This window comes from Scyliorhinus torazame, chromosome 3 (assembly GCF_047496885.1).
Source record: "Scyliorhinus torazame isolate Kashiwa2021f chromosome 3, sScyTor2.1, whole genome shotgun sequence".
NCBI classification, from domain to species: Eukaryota; Metazoa; Chordata; class Chondrichthyes; order Carcharhiniformes; family Scyliorhinidae; genus Scyliorhinus; species Scyliorhinus torazame.
Genome location: NC_092709.1, coordinates 153,377,222 through 153,397,192, shown reverse-complemented (window position 1 = coordinate 153,397,192; position 19,971 = coordinate 153,377,222). Strand labels below are relative to the sequence as shown.

At 41.0% G+C, this 19,971-nt stretch overlaps 1 protein-coding gene and 1 long non-coding RNA gene across 5 annotated transcripts in view; both read right to left on the bottom strand.

Annotated features, from left to right (window-relative positions):
* Positions 1-9,876, bottom strand: part of LOC140409543 (uncharacterized) — a 91,369-nt gene extending 81,493 nt beyond the window's left edge. Inside the window, exons 1-2 of the long non-coding RNA XR_011940382.1 lie at positions 9,661-9,876; positions 3,955-4,221 (exon numbers count right to left, since the gene is read on the bottom strand). This is a non-coding gene — a long non-coding RNA (uncharacterized lncRNA). The remainder of the gene's footprint in view (positions 1-3,954; positions 4,222-9,660) is intronic.
* A 4,632-nt stretch (positions 9,877-14,508) lies between these two features.
* The window catches only part of cpeb2 (cytoplasmic polyadenylation element binding protein 2), a 168,359-nt gene continuing 162,896 nt past the window's right edge, over positions 14,509-19,971 (bottom strand). For all 4 annotated transcript variants that reach the window (XM_072496400.1, XM_072496399.1, XM_072496398.1 and 1 more), the window contains one exon: positions 14,509-18,412. In XM_072496400.1, the coding sequence (XP_072352501.1) occupies positions 18,185-18,412 (228 nt within the window). In that variant the 3' untranslated portion in view covers positions 14,509-18,184. The remainder of the gene's footprint in view (positions 18,413-19,971) is intronic.

Below are 19,971 nucleotides of genomic sequence, written 5' to 3'. Positions count from 1 at the left end.
GCCATATGTAGTCTCCTTATTTTTCTTATCAAAATGTCAAAATGCTAAAGCTTCATACTACATGTCCTGAAATCCATTTGCCATAGTCTGTAACAAAGAAAAGCAACCGCAGCACATAATTGATGCAAGACTAGAGGACAGCCCATCCTTTAAACCACAAGCAACATTAACAGATGATTCGATGTACACCCAGTTACATTGTAAACTACTGTTCTGTGTGGAATTCTGTAACACCACAAACAGCAGAGTAATCATTGTGAAGGGCATTCTGATTACTCCAGGGCATTAGAAACCGCAGAAGATGTAAATTATCAGCAAATACCATATTTATATTCTGCAGAGTTGCTTTAAATAGAAGCAGTTGTGTTTGGCTCAGCTGCTGGTGTTGGAATCAAACCTGTTTACATTGCCAAGCACTGATGGCAATACAAAAACAGCTATGCGAGATTAGTCATTTAAAAGTCCCAAACACTACTTATGTTTTCTCACCATGGACCTCCCCCATGGCCAAGATGATTTATCTAGACCAGCAGTCTGAAAAAGTCATTGCTCAGCATGCCTATGGACAGAGGACAAAATGCTGGCCTGTGGAATTCAGTGCAAACAGCCACATTCTGCATTTACCATCATTGTCACAGAAAGACCATTTGCTGAGGTGATTCTCTGTACTGACTCATTTAGCTTCGCAGCATTTAGCTGTAATCCTGGCTGGCTATGATGACATTACTTTCAGACAGAGTAGGTGGCACAGTGCCTAACAACAGGTACAACTTTCATTCTAAAATCACTCGATTCAAAAATCAAAAAAAAAAAAATCATAAAATGAAGTAAAAGAGAAGGGGATGCTACCTGACTAAACATAAATCTTGCATCTTTTGCACATCTGTCAATCTTCAGCCATCATGCTTGAAAGTGTTGTTACAGATTGTAAGTCTTTTAAAAAAACAGTCTAGAAAAGAGATAGCAAGCCATTCATTTCCTTGTCCTTTTTCCTCTCAAGAGAAACCATGGATTTTCAAGCAGCTGCCATTCATCCGCAGATTGACCTAAAGATGTACCCAACCGGAATTAGCCTCTAACTGACTACAGGATTGGCCTAATACAGCAATTATACCTTAAAGGGACAGAGCGGTTTTGTACAATTCTTCTTTCGCAGCGAAATGATAGTGTTATCTGATATAGCACACATGTTGTTACATTGTGTCTTATCAAAAGCAATGCAATAGGAAATCGTCAGGTTATGTGCATGTGTTACCACTGCACTAAGGTTTATTTAAAGACTGCTAGAGCAGGTTTATGCAAAAAGAACGTGACCCAGAACACAGAACAGATTTTGAGGTAGGTGGTGAAAGTAGTGAAGGCAAAAACCCTGGAATGATTTAGAAATAGTTGCATGTGCACAGTAACACAATGGTTAGCACTGTTGCTTCACAGCTCCAGGGTCCCTGGTTCGATTCCCAGCTTGGATCACTGTCTCTGCGGAGTCTGCACGTTCTCGCCGTGTCTGCATGGGTTTCCTCCGGATGCTCCGGTTTCCTCCCACAAATCCCGAAAGATGTGCTGTTAGGCAATTTGAACATTCTGAATTCTCCCTCTGTGTACCCGAACAGACGCCGGAATGTGGCAACTAGGGGCTTTTCACAGTAACTTCATTGCAGTGTTAATGTGAGCCTACTTGTGACAATAAAGATTATTATTATTATTATGGTGGAGGAACTGTAGATTTTTGTCCGGTGGATGAGCTTGTTATTGGGATACTGGAAAGGCAGCAAATTATCCTGAAGATATTAAGACTCAATTTCTTAGTGTGGGATTGAACTAAGATGGTAGGTTCCCTTCCTCAAAAGACATAAGTGAACCATATGGGTTTTAAACAACAATCCTGTAGCTTCCATGGTTATCTTTGTGAGCGGCAATCCACAAATGATCCGATTTATCGAATCCACCATCACAATTTTCCACGGTGGGATTTCAATTTGTGACCTCTGGATCAGTAGTTGCCTTTGATGCTCATTCTTCCACTTGTTACTTACATATGGGCCTTCCCTCACAAGTTTCACATTGATGCTGTCCTTCTAGCTCCCATTTCACAAGTCTTGGTGACCTTCCAGTTCTTACATCCATGAATTGGTCCCAGCCTATTGGCAACAGGGGATGCAATGAATATCTTGAAAAGCACAGCCTGCTTCAAATATGTGTCCTCCCTGCAGAAGGAAATCCCACAGAATGCTGTGTGAGTCAGGACAGTGGGTTGGGGTTGCAAGGGCCCGCTGACACCAGGCAGTAGATTCTCTACGAGGAACTGATCTGGCAATTAGAAACAGAGAAGTCAGTGGGCCTGACCAGCGTAAGGTGGTGCTTCTCGGAGTTTCATTTTTGTACCACCAGCCCTAATAATAACTGCAGCTTCCTTGTACAATAATCTTTCTTGTAAATTCTTCTCCAACCCCACCTTTGTCTGGTTGGTCACCACCCACTCTTCTGCAGGTGAACTGCAGCATAGGCCGGCTGAAGAGGGTGCAATGGAGTGAGAAGAAGGAGATGAGTTTGGTTCCATTGCTAAAGGGTATGGGCCAACCTTGCCCCCATACAGTTGTGACTTCTTTCACATGCATCAGCTCAGAAACACTCAGGTGAGAGCCTGAAAGATTGTGGGCATGAACACATCGTACTGAGAGTCTCACAGTGCACGAGGAAAACAGAAAATTGAAGAGTAGAAAAGATCTGTTGGTCTTGATTTGAATGCTTAGTAGGCAGCAGCCCTTAGCTGAAACACATGGGTACTAGGAAAGAAGGATGTTTGATGGGAATTATACCTATGTTCAGGTCTATCACAAGGGATGCAGCAGATGGCAGGACTAACAGTGGAGTCTAGGAGCCAACATTGGGGAAGTATTTTTATTTTTCAGATTTCCCTAGAGAGCATGGTAGCTTCGATCATTTCTGTAGCTGTCCAGATGTTCCATAGCTCCCTTCAGACATCTTTTATAAACATGGTGAACATAGTGATTCCCCTAAGGAAACCCATTGTGGTGGCTGTTTAAATGTATTGTGGTGATTCTCTTTCTGAGGCATATTGGAGTCAAAGTAAACAGCTCCCCAGCATAACAGAAAAACCTGCCTGAAGATATAAACAAAGCTATTTGAAGCCATCAACCCTTTCCAGGAAGACACTTTTGCCACTGTTGATGAATACTTTTCACTGTGCCATAGAAGCAGAAATGGTGGGAGTTCAAATGTATTACCTCATCCTGTTGGTCCCATGTGGTTCATTTATACCTGCTAAAAAGTGTGCTCATAATGGAAATTTATGCCATTAAAACGTGGGCTGGAATACCCAGCTCAAATAGTTCCATCTCACATTTTACTCCAGGATGCAGCTGTCTGATCCTGTAATGCTGCTGATGCACTAGAAACCCGAAAGAAATTTGGGACTGGGATTTGCAAAGAGCTGACAAATTAATTTCTAAACATTTTAATGAAAATTGTGCGCAATGAGCCCCAAGTGTTCAAAGTGCGCTCTCAAATGATAAGGCTCCCCCTGGGGATGCAGGGTCTGAAAACTTTCCTTCCAGAAAAAGCCAGTGTTTTACAATTTTAAAAAAAAATCCATTTTTACCAACTGGCCGAACTTCGGGACCCACGCCAACCGACTGTCGCGACACATGCCAGCCAACCTTCGCGACCCACGCTGCCGACCTTCGGGACCCACGCCAACCGACTGTCGCGACACATGCCAGCCAACCTTCGCGACTCACGCTGCCAACCTTCGGGACCCACGCCAGCCGACTGTCGCAACCCATGCCAGCCAACCTTTGGGACCCACGCCAGCCAACTGTCGCGACCTATGCCAGCCAACCTTCATGATCCACACCAACCGACTGTCACGACCCACACCAGCCAACCTTCGTGACCCAGGCTGGCCGACCTTCGCGACCTACCATTTTCGCTTACCTTGTAACAGGTGAGCCTGCTTGGTCTTCTCAATCTCCCTTGCTTTGTCACTCAATGTTACATTTCTGGATGGGTTGTTCATCAGAGGTCCTGGAGCTCACACCAACACCGCTTTGTCCTGCTGTGGACTCTCCTACAGAGCTCTCTCCAGCAGATCTCTCTCAGTTGTGAGATCCTGGCCTGTTTGTGTCTCTGGCCATCTCTTTCTTAGTCCAAATTGATCCATCCTCAGTTCTTCACACAGTCCTGTTGCTTGCTTGCTGGTAGCTACAAAGCAGAGGAAGCACTCCTCAGTAATTTTGCGCCCATGGTACGTGACGTCAATTTATCAGGAGCGTGACCTGCTCTCTGCTGCCGGTTCTGGTGGGAAAACTAATCGATTAAAAAAAATACTCCGAGAACAGTGCACTGACCTACTGAGGAGGCAGTCTGCCCTGCTGGGCTCTGGGCCTTGCGCACTGCTGAATCCGGCTGAGGGGGCACACATGCGCCGGATGGCCAGCATTCTGAAAGCCGGTCGCGACTGACATTTCTAAAAGTCGGTTGCAGCCGTTTATCACTTCTTTCCACGATTGGGAACGCCTCGACAATTGCTCCGTGACCCTCCCGACACCCGCCTGCGCCCCACGACCCTGAGTTTGAAAATGACTGGTATAAGCTGACGGTCTAGCGCAGGATTTTCGGAGACTGCTGCATTTTCAGTTGCACCCTGCTTCAGCTCAGATATTGAAGCAAGGCCCTGCTGTCGGTTCTTGTGTTTCAGATGAAAATTAAAGGACAAAGGGCAGGTAAAGTATAGCAGGTGACTCTGGTCTCCTAGGCAACATAGACTGGGACTGTACTCGTTGGAATTTAGAAGGATGAGGGGGGATCTTATTGAAACATATAAAATTATGAAGGGAATAGATAGGATAGATGCGGGCAGGTTGTTTCCACTGGCGGGTGAAAGCAGAACTAGGGGGCACAGCCTCAAAATAAGGGGAAGTAGATTTAGGACTGAGTTTAGGAGGAACTTCTTCACCCAAACGGTTGTGAATCTATGAAATTCCCTGCCCAGTGAAGCAGTTGAGGCTCCTTTATTAAATGTTTTCAAGATAAAGATAGATAGTTTTTTGAAGAATAAAGGGATTAAGGGTTATGGTGTTCGGGCCGGAAAGTGGAGCTGAGTCCACAAAAGATCAGCCATGATCTCATTGAATGGCGGAGCAGGCTGAGGGGCCTGATGGCCTACTCCTGCTCCTAGTTCTTATGTTCTTATTCCCGGCTCAACTAACTCTGCCAAAATCCAAGAAACTGGTCATTCATCTCATTGCTGTTGGGGGGGCCTTGCTGTACCTTTTACTGCTATCACCTCATTTCTGAGTAATTAATTGAATGTGAAATACTTTTAAGCATTTTTAAAAGGCCAGGAAGGGTCTTTCTCGACCAGTTGGACTGCTTTTTTTGGTTGTCTTCAGGAAGGCAAGTCTTGCCCTTTGGGCACGCTGCCCAATGAATGGAGAAGGAAGGAATTAAAAGAGCAGAACAGAAGAAAAAGATTCTAAAGGTGAAAAAAAGGCCACAAAAAGGGAGGAAAGGGCAGAAAATAGAATTTTTTTAAGTCACATATCACTGAACGATACTGTAAATGATAGGGACTGCTTAAACATAGAGATCTTACTGTACCAGGTTTCTTGTGTTGCATTTTGCTGTTTGAAACACAAAAGAGATTAAGTTATTTTTACAAAGGGAATAGCCCAGGGATTAGTGCAAAGCCAAAGAAAAACACTCCGTTGCATTTTTTTGTTAAATATACAAATGCCTACGTATTGGAGCGCAGAGTAAAATTTAAAAATTTGCGGATGATACCAAACTTGGAGGAGCAGCAATTGACTGCAAAAGGAAATAGATAGGCGAGCAGAATGGGCGGATGGAATTTAACACAGAGAAGTATGAGCTGTTGCATTTTGTCTGAAGAGATAGGGAGGGACAATATAAAACTTGCTGGCATAGTACTAAAGGGTTTGCAGGCACAAAGGAACCTTGAAGTGCATGTGCATAGATCTTTGAAGGTGGAAGGGCAAACTGAGAGAGTAATTTAACAAAGCATATTAGTACTTGGAATTACGATGTTGTGGCTATCACAGAAACATGGATAAAGGAAGGGCAGGATTGGCAGCTAAACGTTGGAGGATATAGATGCTCAGGAGAGATAGAGGGGTAAAAGGGGTGGGGGAATAGCATTACTGGTTAAGGAGAATATTATAGCCGTACTGCAGGAGAACATCTTAGAGGGCTCATACATGAGGCAATTAGGGTAGAGCTTAGGAACAGGAAGGGGGCAATCACAATGTTGGGTGTTTATTACAGGCCACCCAACTGCCAGCAAGAGATAGAGGAGCAGATAGGAAGAGAGATTTTGGATAGGTGCAAAAGTAACAGGGTTGTTATAGTAGGGGATTTTAATTTCCTCTATATTGACTGGGACTCACTTAGTGTTAGGGGTTTGGATCGGGCAGAGGTTGGAAGGTGTATCCAGGAAGCCTTCTTGATGGAATATGTATAGTCCAACTAGGGAAGGGGTAGTACTGGATATGGTATTGGGGAATGAGCCTGGACAGGTGGTTGAGGTTTCAGTCGAGGAACATTTTGGGAGCAGTGACCACAATTCCGTAAGCTTTAGGGTACCTTTGGACAGGGTTGAGGATAACCCTTGCATTAAGGTACTAAACAGGGGAAAGGCAAATTACGATAACATTAGACAGGAATTGAAGAATTTAGATTGGGTGCAGCTTTTGGATAATAAATCAACATTGGACATGTGGGAGTCTTTCAAGCGACAGTTGATTAGGATTCAGGAAAGTCACGTTCCTGAGAGAATGAAGAATAAGTATGGAAAGTTTAGGGAGCCTTGGATAATGAGGGATATTGTGAACCTTGTCAAAAAGAAAAAGGAGACTTTTGAATGGTCTAGAAGGGTGGGAACAGTCAAAGCCCTTGAGGAGTATAAAGAAAGTAGGAAGGTACTGAAGCGGGAAATTAAGAGGGCCAGGAGGGGTCATGAAATGTCCTTGGCAAGTAGCATTAAGGTGAATCTCAAAGCTTTTTATTCACATGTAAAAAGCAAGAGGGTGGCCAGGGAAAGCATAGGACCGCTTAAGGACAATGGGGAGAATCTATGTGTTGAGCCAGAAGAAATGGGCGAGGTACTAAATGAATACTTTGCATCAGTGTTCACGAAAGCAAGGGACTTTGTGGAAGTTGATTCTTGGGTAGGATGTGTGGACAGTCTGGATCATGTTAACATCGAAAAGGAGGTATTGGGTCTTTTAAAATATATTAAGGTAGATAAGTCTCCTGGGCCAGATGGGATTTATCCAAGAATACTGAGGGAAGCAAGGGAGGAAATTGCTGGGGCCTTGACTGACATCTTTGTATCCTTATTGGCTATAGGTGAGATCCCAGAGGACTAGAGAATAGCTAATGTGGTACCGCTGTTTAAGAAAGGTAGCAGGGATAACCCTGAAAACTATGGGCCGGTGAGCCTCACGTCGGTAGTAGGTAAATTATTGGAGAGAATTCTCGGACAGGATTTATACCCAATAGGAAACAAATGGACTCATAAGCGATAAACAGCATGGTTTCGTGAAGGGGCGGTCGCGCCTCACTAACTTGATCGAGTTTTTTGAGGAGGTGACAAAGATGATTGATGAGAGGAGGGCAGTGGATGTTGTTTACATGGACTTCTGTAAAGCCTTTGACATGGTGCCTCATGGCAGACTGCTACAAAACCCGAACTCACAAGGGATAAGAGGTGAGGTGTTAAATGGATACAGAACTGGCTCGGTCACAGAAAGCAAAGAGTAGCAGTAGAAGGGTATTTTTATGAATGGAAGGTTGTGACTAGTGGCGTTCCACTTGGGCCTCTGTTGTTTGTGGTGTACATAAACGATTTGGAGGAAAATGTAGCTGGTCTGATTAGTAAGTTTGCGGATGACAACAAGGTTGGTGGAGTGGCAGATGGTGTTTAGGATTTTGAGAAGATACAGCAGAACATAGATAGGTTGGAGACTTGGGCAGAGAAATGAGAAATGAAGTTTAATCCGTACAAATGTGAGGTAATGCATTTTGGTAGGTCTAACATAGAGGGGAAATATACCGTAAATGATAAAACTCTTAGGAATATAGAAAGTCAAGAGAGATCTGGGTGTGCAGGCCCACAGATCTTTGAAGGTGGCAGCACAAGTGGACAAGGTAGTCAAGAAAGCATACGGAATGCTTGCCTTCATTGGACGGGGCATCAAATATAAAAACTGGCAAGTCATGCTACAGTTGTATAGAACCTTGGTAAGGCCGCACTTTGAATATTGCGCACAATTCTGGTTGCGGAGGCTTTAGAGAGGGTGCAGAGGAGGTTTACCAGGGTGTTACCTGGTCTGGAGGGTGTTAGCTATGTGGAGAGGCTGAATAGACACAGACTGTTTTCATTAGAAAGACAGAGGTTGAGGGGTTACCTTCTAGAGGTCAACAAGATTATGAGGGGCATGGGTAGAGTGGATAGGCAGGCACTCTTTCCCAGGGTGGAGGGGTCAGCACCCAGGGGGCATAGGTTTAAGGTCCGTGGGACAAAGTTTAGAGATGTGCAAGGCAGGCTTTTTACGCCGAGGGTGGTGAGTGCCTGGAATGCATTACCAGGGAAGGTTGTTCAAAAGGCACCTTGACAAACATATGGATAGGATGGGTATAGAGGGATATGGTACAAGGAAGTGCTGAGGGTTTTGGCCTAGGTTGGTAGCATGACCGGTACAGGCTTGGAGGGCCGAAGGGCCTGTTCCTGTGCTGTATTGCTTTTAGTTCATATGAGATCTTGGGCTTCTTAAACAGAGGTATTGAGCAGAAAAGTTATACTGAACATTTGTAAAGTGTGGTTAGGCCATAACTAAAGCACTGCATCCAGTTCTGGCTACCACATTTTAGGAAGGATGTGAAGGTACGTGAGAGGGTGCAGAGAGGATTTATCGCAATGTTTCCAGGGAAGAGGGATTTTAGCTACAGGGTTAGGTTGGAGAAGCTGGGGTTGCTCTCCTTGGATCGAAGGAGAGATTTGGTCTACAAGATTATGACAGGTTTCCATAAGATAGACAAAGAAATGCTGCTCCCATTGGCTGACCGCACAAGGACTAGAGGATGCAATTTGAGGTTTTGGACGAGAGGAAAAATGTTTTTACGCAGTGAATGGTAATCACCTAGAATTCACTGCCTACGAGGATGGTCTAAGTAGACAAGCAATTATTTCCAAAGGAAATTGGATGGGCACGTGAAGCAAATGAATTTACAGGAGTACAAGGACAGAGCAGAGGAATGGGACTGACAGGATAGTTCTAGAGGGCCAGCATGGACTTGATGGGATAAATGGCTTCATTCTGTGCTATAATTACTCTTATGAAATTGTGAGTTACTTCGAACTCAACTTGGATGTTATGCCAGGTTTACTTCCATTAACAGATTTGCTCCCTGTCTTGAATTCCAAGGACTCCTCTGGTTCCTATGTAGATTCTTGGAGCTATTAGGCAGAATTTGTCTCAACTGTTAAAACTATTTTTGATCCTCCGAATACCGTACAGGAGATTGAGGGAAGTCCTGATACCTCTGAATCATACATTTTGGATATGAAATGTACTTCGGCATTTTTGAAAGATTGCTCATCTCAGCACTGACTGCTCTTACCAATATTAAAATGATGTCTTTTCAGCATCTCGAGGAACAACGTCAATGCCCTGTTCACTGACTCTTCTGGTATTATCTTCCACAAACACTATCGTATTCGGAGCTCTGAGCAGGTCTCCTGTCCTGGAAATAATCCATCCACATCCATTGCCTTCACTTTAAGGTCCACTGACTCACCATGCAACAAAGTATTGACTTCTGTCCTCATTAATGCTTTTAAATCGCTTCATGGTCTTTCAGTAACTGATCTTAATGCGCCCAACTGCACTTGTATTGCTCTGATTCATCCCATCTCCCTCCAGTCTGCCCTTTGTGGCTATATTTTCTTCAGTTACATTCTGCTTTGTGAAATTCTCCCAAGATTTCTTTCTCCCTTTTATGCTTTGAAGAGCCTCCTATAAACTCTCGTCTTTGAACACCTTTTTCAGTTTGCAGCCTCTTTTTAATGTATTTTTCTCCTGTTATGTGGCACAATTCTCTCAAATGTTCTGAGAGGTAGATAAACGTAGTTTGTTGGTTCTGTTTTGGCCATACATCAAATAGACCGCAGGTTTGCCTTCGAACGGTGACTGCTGCTTTTGTTAATTTATTCAGTAATGTGTCACGGTTCCTCTCATTGCCCTGAACATGGAAGATATTTGCTTTCTTGATTAGGAGGTCACAGAATGCAAACGTCTTGGGTTCTTCCCTTCATATAATTCTGGACTTGTGCTGTTGATGTGATTACCTGCTGTTAATGGGTGCGTGCCAAAAGCATGACCCAAGAATTTTGGATAGTATATTTTATTTCAAATTCATCCTTAAGGATAAATTACCATTTAATTATCGAAGTTGGAGATTAACAAGCATATATTTGGATTAACTGGTTTCTCAGATCATCTTCCACTGATTCAAATCGTGACAGTGCCAGGACACCTGAGGGGGCTGAACAGATGGTCCCTCAATGGTTTCCCTCAATTGCTCCTTCAGTGCCAGAAATACTTGGATTTGTTTTAAAACACAATATGGCCAAGGGCATTACATACTCAACTCTGAAATATACCCATGGCAGTACTCTGGTTTTATGATCTCTCATGTCGTGAATTTAAAAAAAACTTTCTAGTTTCAGTGAAATAACTATCTGAAACAGAGGAAGGCACAAAGCCATAAGGAGTACTGGATCAGCAGAAAACTGCTTCCGACTACATATTCGGAAAACCAAAGCCATTTTTCAATCCCTGCCGCAAACCCAACATCCCTGGCAAGTGTCTTAGGCTAAACCAGACTGTTTGCAATCTTGGTGTCATATCTATGACCATGAAGCTACATATCTGCATTATCTCTTTGGACCACGTATTTTTGTCTCTGTAACTTTGACTGACTGACCCGAAATCAGCTTATCTACTGTAAAAACCCACACCCATGCCGGTTACCTCCAGACTTAATTCCAACACACTCCTGGCTAGCCTTCCAGTTTATCCTCCCTAAATTTGACATCATTCAAAATCCCTCCTGTCACCTTTCTACTTTTAAGCGACTCTTTACCATGCCTGATGTGTCATATTGTTTTATAGTGCTCCTGTGAAGCAACTTGAAGCTTTTCATGTTGAGGTACTATATAAATACAAATTGTTGTTGGAAAGCTTTTTCTAGCAGCTTGAGATTGCTGGCTCATTTTATTTTGTTTTGACTAGTTCAGGTTTTTGGTGTTTTATGATGCAAATTATTCCTGGTGTCAACTATCTATCAATTATTCGATGCTAACTGGCCTTCCACATCCAGGATAGACAAACACAGAACAAATGTGACAAGCTATTTATTCCAAATGGCTCTTATTCATCAGCTAAACTTTTAGAAAATGAATCAGAAGGATCGCAGGTTCAGCAAAATGGTAGATATCCGTAGGTCAGATTTTGCAATGCTAACTGAGCAGAGTAAGACATCCTTCCTGCATCGCTTTTCAGTTATTCACCATCTCCCTTCTCAACTGGGATTTTAAAATTAACATACACCCATAAATAGAAACAAAATAGGTAGCTTAACCTCTGTTCCCTGCTAAATCGCCTACTGTTTTGAGTGAAGCAATGAAGACAAAATGAGGCACAATCTGCAATTTTCAACATCCTCAAGGTCATTACCTCCCTCTTGAGACAGAATGGCATTCTCCCTCCGCAGTGGATCTTTGCAAGGAGCACAATTTGCGTGGTACATATGAACATACAGATTAGTAGCAGTTGGCCACTAGGCCCCTCGAGCATGCTCTACTATTCAATAAGACCATGGTTGATCTGATTATACATTTAACCCTACCCCAGATAGCCTTTCACCCCTTTGTTAATCAGGAACCTATTGAGCTCTGCTTTAAAAATATTCCAAGACTCTGCTTCTACTTTCTTTTGAGGAAGAGTTCCAAAGACACAAGAACCTCAGAAAATAACACATCCCTCCATCTTAAATGAGCGATCTCAATTTTAAACAGCGACCTCGGGTTCTCGATTCTCCCTTTATGAGTTATAGGCAGCACGGTAGCACAGTGGTTAGCACTATGGCTTCACAGCACCAGGGTCCCAGATTCGATTCCCGGCTTGGGTCAGTGTGTGGAGTCTGCATGTTCTCCCCGTGTCTTCGTGGGTTTCCTCCCACAAGCCCCAAAGGACGTTCTATTAGGTAATTTGGACATTCTGAATTCTCCTTCTATATATCCGAACAGGCGCCAGAATTTAGCGGCCAGGGGCTTTTCACAATAACTTCATTGGAGTGTTAATGTAAGCCAACTTGTAACAATAATTATTATTATTGTTGTCTACTTCAATCATTTGCTTTCCTGTACAGAAGGTATTTCAATTAAGGATAGTGACGTATGATATTCAGAGACCCACCATTAGTGGTTATACTTTGGGTTTCCAGGCAAGTGTTGAGGTGGGAAGACAAATCCATTCCACAATTCCATTCCATGTCAATTACTAGTTGCATGGTATATTGTTGTGGGAAAAGATTTGTTCCAGTGATCACTTGTCTCTTCCTCCATTATCCTGTGTGCACTTTACCTCAGTGTGTTCTTCCAGAGATGTGGGGCTGGATTCTCCGCCCCGCCACGCCACATTTTTGTGCCGATGGCAGGATTCTCTTTTACGCTGGCTGGTCAATGAGATTTCTCATTGCGGGGCAGCCCCACGCCATCGGGAAACCCCCAAGCGCCGGGAAAACGGAGTATCACACCGGCAGAGAATCCAGCCTGTGATGTCCATTTGTTTCATCCCTATGCTTATTTTTTCTACACTGAAAATTAAGTCCAGAAACATCTTTTTTTGATTCATATGTAGCTATGTAAAAAAAAAAAAGACTTGAATATAAAATATCCAAATTTTGCTAATACCCAACTTGAAGGTGTGGCTAAAAGTGAGGATGAAACCAAGTGACTGCAACAGGACACAGACTAGCAGAATGGGCAGACAAGTGGCAGATGGAATTTAATAGAGAGGTGTGTGGTGTATTTTGACAAGACGGAATAGGAAAAGGCAATAGATTTACTGGCACAGTTCTAAACACTGTGCAGGATCAGCATTAAGTATATGTGCACTGATCTTTAAAGGTGGCAGGATATGCTGAAATAGTAGTTAGTACATGGGATCTTGGGCTTCATAAATAGAGGTACTGAATACGAAAGCAAGAAAGTTATGCTGAACTTTTATAAAGCTCTGGTTAAACCACAGCTAGGGTACAGTGTTCAGTTCTGGTCATCCTACTTTAGGATGTAACGTTGCTTAAGAAAATGCAGAAGGGACTGACCACAATGGTTCCGGGTTTGGAGAATTCTAGCTACAAGGTTAGGTTGGAGAAGCTGAGATTTAAAAAAATTAATTCATGGGACATCGGCATCACTGGCTGGGCCAGCATTTATTGCTCATTCCCGAGGGCTTTTTAAGAGTCAACCACACTGCTATGGATCTGAAGTCACATATAGATCAGACTGGTTAAAAATGACAGATTTCCTTAACCTGAAGGAGAATTAGTGAACCAGATGTTTTTTTTTTTTTTTAAATCAATGACAATTGACAATGGCCATCTTTGGACTTTTAGTTTCAGATTCCTTTATTGAATTCAAATTTCACCATCTGCCATGGCAGGATTTGAACCCAGGTTCCCACAGCATGACTCTGCGTCTCTGGATTACTAGTCCTGCGACAATACCAGTACGCCATTGCCTTCCCAGATTGCCCTCCATAAAGCAAAGGAGATGGAGATTTGATAGAGGTGCACAAGATTATGATAGGTTTAGACCAGAAAAACGGTTCCCACTCGCTGATGGCACAAAGAGTTAGCACACAAGACTTTAGGTAAGAGATACAGGAGATATGCGAGGAAGAACATTTTTTAAGAAGCAAGTGGTAGTGAGCTGGGATTCACTGCCTACAAGGGTGATGAATGCAGAGGCGATCAAGGGGCTAGAGCAGGGCATGGACTTGATGGGCTGAATTACATTCCACTGTGCCATAATGACAATGTCTTGGTTCCAAATATACCTACCAAGAGAGTCCTTCTCACTAAATTATCCCCCATTTAGTTCAGATGAGTGATGTTACTGTTGGCCTGATTAATCTTGCTTACTTTTGCTATATTACTATTCTGCATGGAGTACAATGTTTATGTGCAAGTTAAAATAAGTTTGGTATTTCATCATTTACAGCAGGGAAGGAATTGCAATGATATTGGTTAAAAAGAAGAATGTGAAGTTTAGAATAACAGAAAAATGTTTCAGAAGGACCGAAGTCTACGACACTCCTTCAGCCACTGGAAAGATTAGTTAAATTTCTAATTCCAATTAGGACAGCTGACAGGTACATTTTCAGCATAGAGCAAACATGCAAATAGTTTAATGTTTTTTTAATTCAGTCAACAGTTAATATTACAAATATTTAAAAATTACTGAATATAAATAATTGGCAGCAAACCATTCCAGTACAGAATTATCACCAGTACAACAGACAGACTGGAGGATTAGACATCAACAGAAATATGCAAAAGAAAGAAATATAAAAGTTGAAAATGAAACTAAATCAAGCTTGAGGTGATCTTGTGTCCATAAAAGCATGGGTTCTCCTTTATTTAAAAATCAAAACAAAATTACTAATCAACTCTCCCTATAAAGTACAAAAAAGAACAGAATTGGCAGAAATTGATGGCTGTCTAATTTGCATATCAAAGAACCATTAGTTGCTAATTACAACCGAAACACTCCTGTAAACCACTGCTCTGAATCTATACACAAGCATTTAATTAGAATCTAGAGACTTTAACAATATTACAAAGATTTTAGCTCCAAAAATAAATCAACATAAAATAAATTTTAGGAATTAGCATCATAAAATTATATTTTCCACATAAAAATACAAAATAATATTAATGACACTGGCTGAATAAGAAAATTATTCAAAGTATCATGCTACTATTGAAAAAGTAGTCATATTTTTTTTAAAGTAAAATAAAATAAAAACAAAATAGGCAAATATGCATGAAAAGTATCTCCTTTTTTTCTTTTTTTTTAGCAAAACACTATCCAAAATAACTACAATCATTTACATCAGTACAAAGATCTCTGGATTTAAAAATATTAGCATGACAAAGGGGTAAAATTTCTGACAGTAAAAAAATGACATTGTGGATAACTAGTCTGCAAATATGCAATGAAAAAAATAAATCTGCATTAAAAGGTTTACACTGTTATTCTTTTTCTTTTCTTACAAACATTAGAAACAGTATTGCACATCACAACACAGAGTCGAGGTTAGTCAGCCTTCCAAAATGTGTTATATTCAAGTCTTTCAGCATCTTTGAGGAAAGGCCTCATATGGCCAGATGCAACAGGGGTTAAAATGTCAAGTGTTTCCCATAAAATATATTTGCTTATGTTTTCTTTGCAAAAACACAGCATGGTTTTAAAAAAATTAATTTCTCTGCAGAGCCCTGCACCTGGGCAGAAATACATACATTCGGGGAGTATGTGAACAAGCTTATTAGAATATAAAAATAATACAATCAAAACAAAATAATTACATTTCTACAAAAATAGTGAAAATAAATATGATTTCTTTAAAAAAGATGCATTACAGTGTTTGCCATTTACTCCATGGCAATGTTGAATAATTCAGGTGCTACAGTAATAAAGTTGTCTCGGGAAAGAAATGACAGCAGATGAAACAAAAATCATTCTACCACCACCCCACCCCTAAAAAGGGTTCATTTAAGATTTATATAAATCAAATTAATTTAACAAAATACCTTGGTGATTGTGCCTTTAATTTTACTTGGAGCTGGGGATATTTCAAATTACTGCACTTACTTTCTGCACAGTTTTTATGTCGAACAGCCCTCCTAAGGTTACCACATTAGTTTACAAATGTTTAGACCCTTCCAAATTTAGGAAGCAGATGTATGGAAAAATAAAATTATCAATTTGTTAAATCATTTATTTGCCAAGTTAAATTATATATGCAGATCTTTCAATAATAAACATAGCAAAACTATCAATTTCTCTTCTAAATTCAGAAAATTGAGGTATTGCAAAGGAGATGCCATCAGTCAAAAAGTGTGCCCTAAAACATCTGACTGTTGGAAAAAACTCTCACCAAGATACAAAAGTAGTGCATAACAAATGCCAATATGGGTGTCTGAAAATGGAACAAATTTGGCAGAGAACGAATGCTCCAAATAGCCTGGAGAACCATGGTAAGTAACAAATGGGGGCATTAGCCAATAAATAAATTAGTAAAAAAAGCTATTCTTCAAAACAGCATTGACTTCAAACATTTTAAAAGTTGCATCACAATCACTATAAACAGCAGAGTTAGACATGAACTACATACACAAAAGCACACCAGGAGACCACCAATGTTCAAGACCAACATCTTGCTTACATAAAAAGATTGTCCCTAAGGATTATATATGGTTGTTCTATACAGTAAATGCTTGTAATGGCATGATCACCTTTATTGAATAAATAATTGACACCCGCATAACTTTCAGCAGCTTACTAATACATTTTTCATTCTAGTGTGATTAAACTGCAGAGAAATTCAATGCTTTAATGTCAAACCAGGTTCATTTAACACCATAGTCATCTCCATTTTGACTTTAAAATGGCTAGTTTAGTAAATCATGTATCTTATATGATGAAATCAGTACCATTTTATAACTTTTTGGAGGGGGCTTGGAGTTTGGTGATTGTTTAGCAGTGTGCTGGCCATCTTTGGTTTGTAGAGGAAGTTGAGCCATTATACCAAAGAGTTTTATGAAAGGGGCAATGAAATCAAAAGTTTTTTTCTTTTCCATTTACTAATTTGCTTTAAAACCCTAGCTACTTTTAAATTTCTATTTAGGACAACAACTCACAACACTAAACAAAACGCACATATTAACAAGATTGCACAGGGAATACGAGATTACATCCAGTCTGCAGAAATCAAACTCCACAACCCACCAGGTCACGATAGTGGCTGCACTTCTACTCTAAAAGCTATTTTGCATAATGTACACAAAGTGTAGCAGTAGGACATTCTCGTTACAGGAATCACATTAATACATGCAAGTTAGGTTTTTTTTCCTGTTTTTCTTTTAAACTATTATTGTACCTTTCATTCATGCTAACTAATTTTTCTGAATGTTTGCCAAAACTGACATCACATCCATTGCTGTGAAGGAACATGTATGAATATACTTTTAGTGCATGCATAAGGTGTACAAGTAAACATGCAATTGTTTAAATTCACATTCTAAACTGTGGCAGTCGAGGCCATTGCCGCCTGCATCTAATTCTTCCACAATGCAGCTGCTATAATTATGTTTCTGATCCCATTTTGTTACTGTGTGTTCTGGCATTAAATATGATACCTATATAGCAGCAAAGCTTCTAATGCAGCTCAAGAATAATAAAAATGCTAAAATAGTTAAACCAGATCAGTCTCTTGAGGTATTATTTCTTGCAAGTCAAAATGGAGAGCAAAAACGTAACCCTATTTTTTTTAAAGTTTGTGTATACATTGCAAATAGCAACATTAAAAAATAAAATTTTGTGTGGCAGAAATCACTCACCTATAGCTAAACTTGCCTCCTACTATTTGCTACCTTTGGTAAAATTACTAGGGACAGGTCTTGGAGATGAAACTGAGCTTCCTGAAATAAGTGCATGCTCCACCCATTGAAGATAGCAGCAAACTGTGCGCCCCTAAGTGGCAACATTCTCACTTCTAATTTTAAGATTTTTATATAAAAAAATAACTTGAAAAAACTACAAAAAATCGATTTTTTTTTCCAAAAACATGAAAGTACCTCAAAAAAGTTAGTAAAGCCTGAGATGCAGGGTTTTGGTGACAAACAGAGGCCTGTAGTGTATTAGCTGCTACATATGATGTATGCATCGAGAGCTGGGGTAGGAGGCAGAAGAATGCACTTATTTCTCCTAACTATTCATGGTTTCTTCAGCCTTTTAAGCCTCATGCACTCTCCTCTTTTCATCCGTCATGATCCTTCAGGCGCCTGAATGTTACGTTCAGCTCCAGCGGAAGTGAACCTGACGAGGACGGTCAGCCCCCTCCTTCACCAGTGGCTTGTGGAATTCCCGCCCGGCACGAGAGTGGATGTTTGCCCAACAAAATTCACAGTAATACTGCAGACAAGTGACATTGGCACAGAAAAATGGAGCAAACTTTCCACCACATCGAGCCCCCTGGCATTCATCACACATTTGATCATCTAGCACGTATGGCTTAACTTCCACCTGTTGGAATAAAATGCAATTTACGGTTAATATACATCTTCCCATACTGCCATTGCAAGAAATCTGATGATCTACAAGACTGATCGGGCAAAGTTAGCTTTAGCAAAGTTTTCAACTTGTTAAAACTACATTAATCATGTTGCAACTGTTTTTGTATATTCTGTCACTGGTCTCAATGATCTGTTTTCAAGGTATTTGACAAAGTGAATAAATTTATTCTGAATCCCTGACTCACATGATTGCTTACATGTCTTATTGACTGTGTTGCAGGAAATTGCTGATTATACCAAAAAGCCTCCAGTCAGAAACACAGACGTAGTGCGGAATTGATAGTTTCCGTTATTTTTTTAAAAATAGATTTTAACTAGTTAGTGAAATTTGAACCAACTAGCAAAGCCTAGATGACAGAGAAATTTCTTTATCTTTTCCAAGAATAATTGTATAGTTTTTGAGTGAATTAAGGCGAGCTGCCTGGGAAATAGCCATCCAATGTCAGGATGAAACACTGCCAGATAAGGTGCACAGCCTCACTAGCCAATCTTAATGCCAGAGGAAATGTCAATTTAACCACAGATTGTAGTAGTTTCCGTAACTGCTGGCAGCTGGATTGAGACACGACAACCTCAATTTATATCACAGGATCATTACAGTGCAAAAAAGAGACCATTCTTCCCATCATGTCTGCACTGGCTCGCTGAATGAGAAATTCAGTTAGTGGCATTCCCTCTGTCTTCGCCCCTTAACCCTGGACATTCTCTCTTTTCAGGTAACAGGCTAATTTCTTTTGAATGGCTCGACTGAATCTTCCTCCACCACACTATCAGATTATTCCAGACCCCAATCATTTGTTGCGTGAAAGTTTTCCCTCGTGTCGCTTTTGCTTCTTTTTCTAATTACTTTCAAACTGTGCCCTCTCATTCTCAATCCATTCACAAGTGGGAAAGGTTTTACTCTATCTACTCTGTCCTGACCCCTCATAATTTTGAACACATCTAATAAATCTCCTCTCAGCCTCCTCTTCTCCAAGAAAAAAAACAGTCCCAACTTCTTTAATCCATCTTCAAAACTGAAGCACCTCGGCTCTGGAACCATTCCCATGAAGCTTTTCTGCACTCTCTCCAATGCTTTCACATTCTTTCGGAAATGTGTAGCCCAGAACTGGATACAATACTCCAGCTGAGGCTGAACTAGTATCTTATTACAAGGTCAACATGACTTCCTTGATCTTGTACTGTGCTCTTGTTAATAAAGCCGAGGATACAGTATACATTAACCAGTTCAGTGACCCTAAATTACCCATGTAAATATACACCCAGGTCCCTCTGCTCCTGCATCTGCTTTAGAGATGTACTCTTTATTTTATCTCATCCCTCCATGCTCTTCCTACCAAAATGAATTGCTCGATATTTCTCAGCATTGAACTTCACCTGCCACCTGTCCACTTATTCCACCAACTTGCCTGTGCCCTTTTGAAGTTCTGCACTATCTGCCTCATAGTTTACGATGCTTCCAAGTTTCATATTATCCATACATTTTGAAACTGTATCCTGTACACTAAG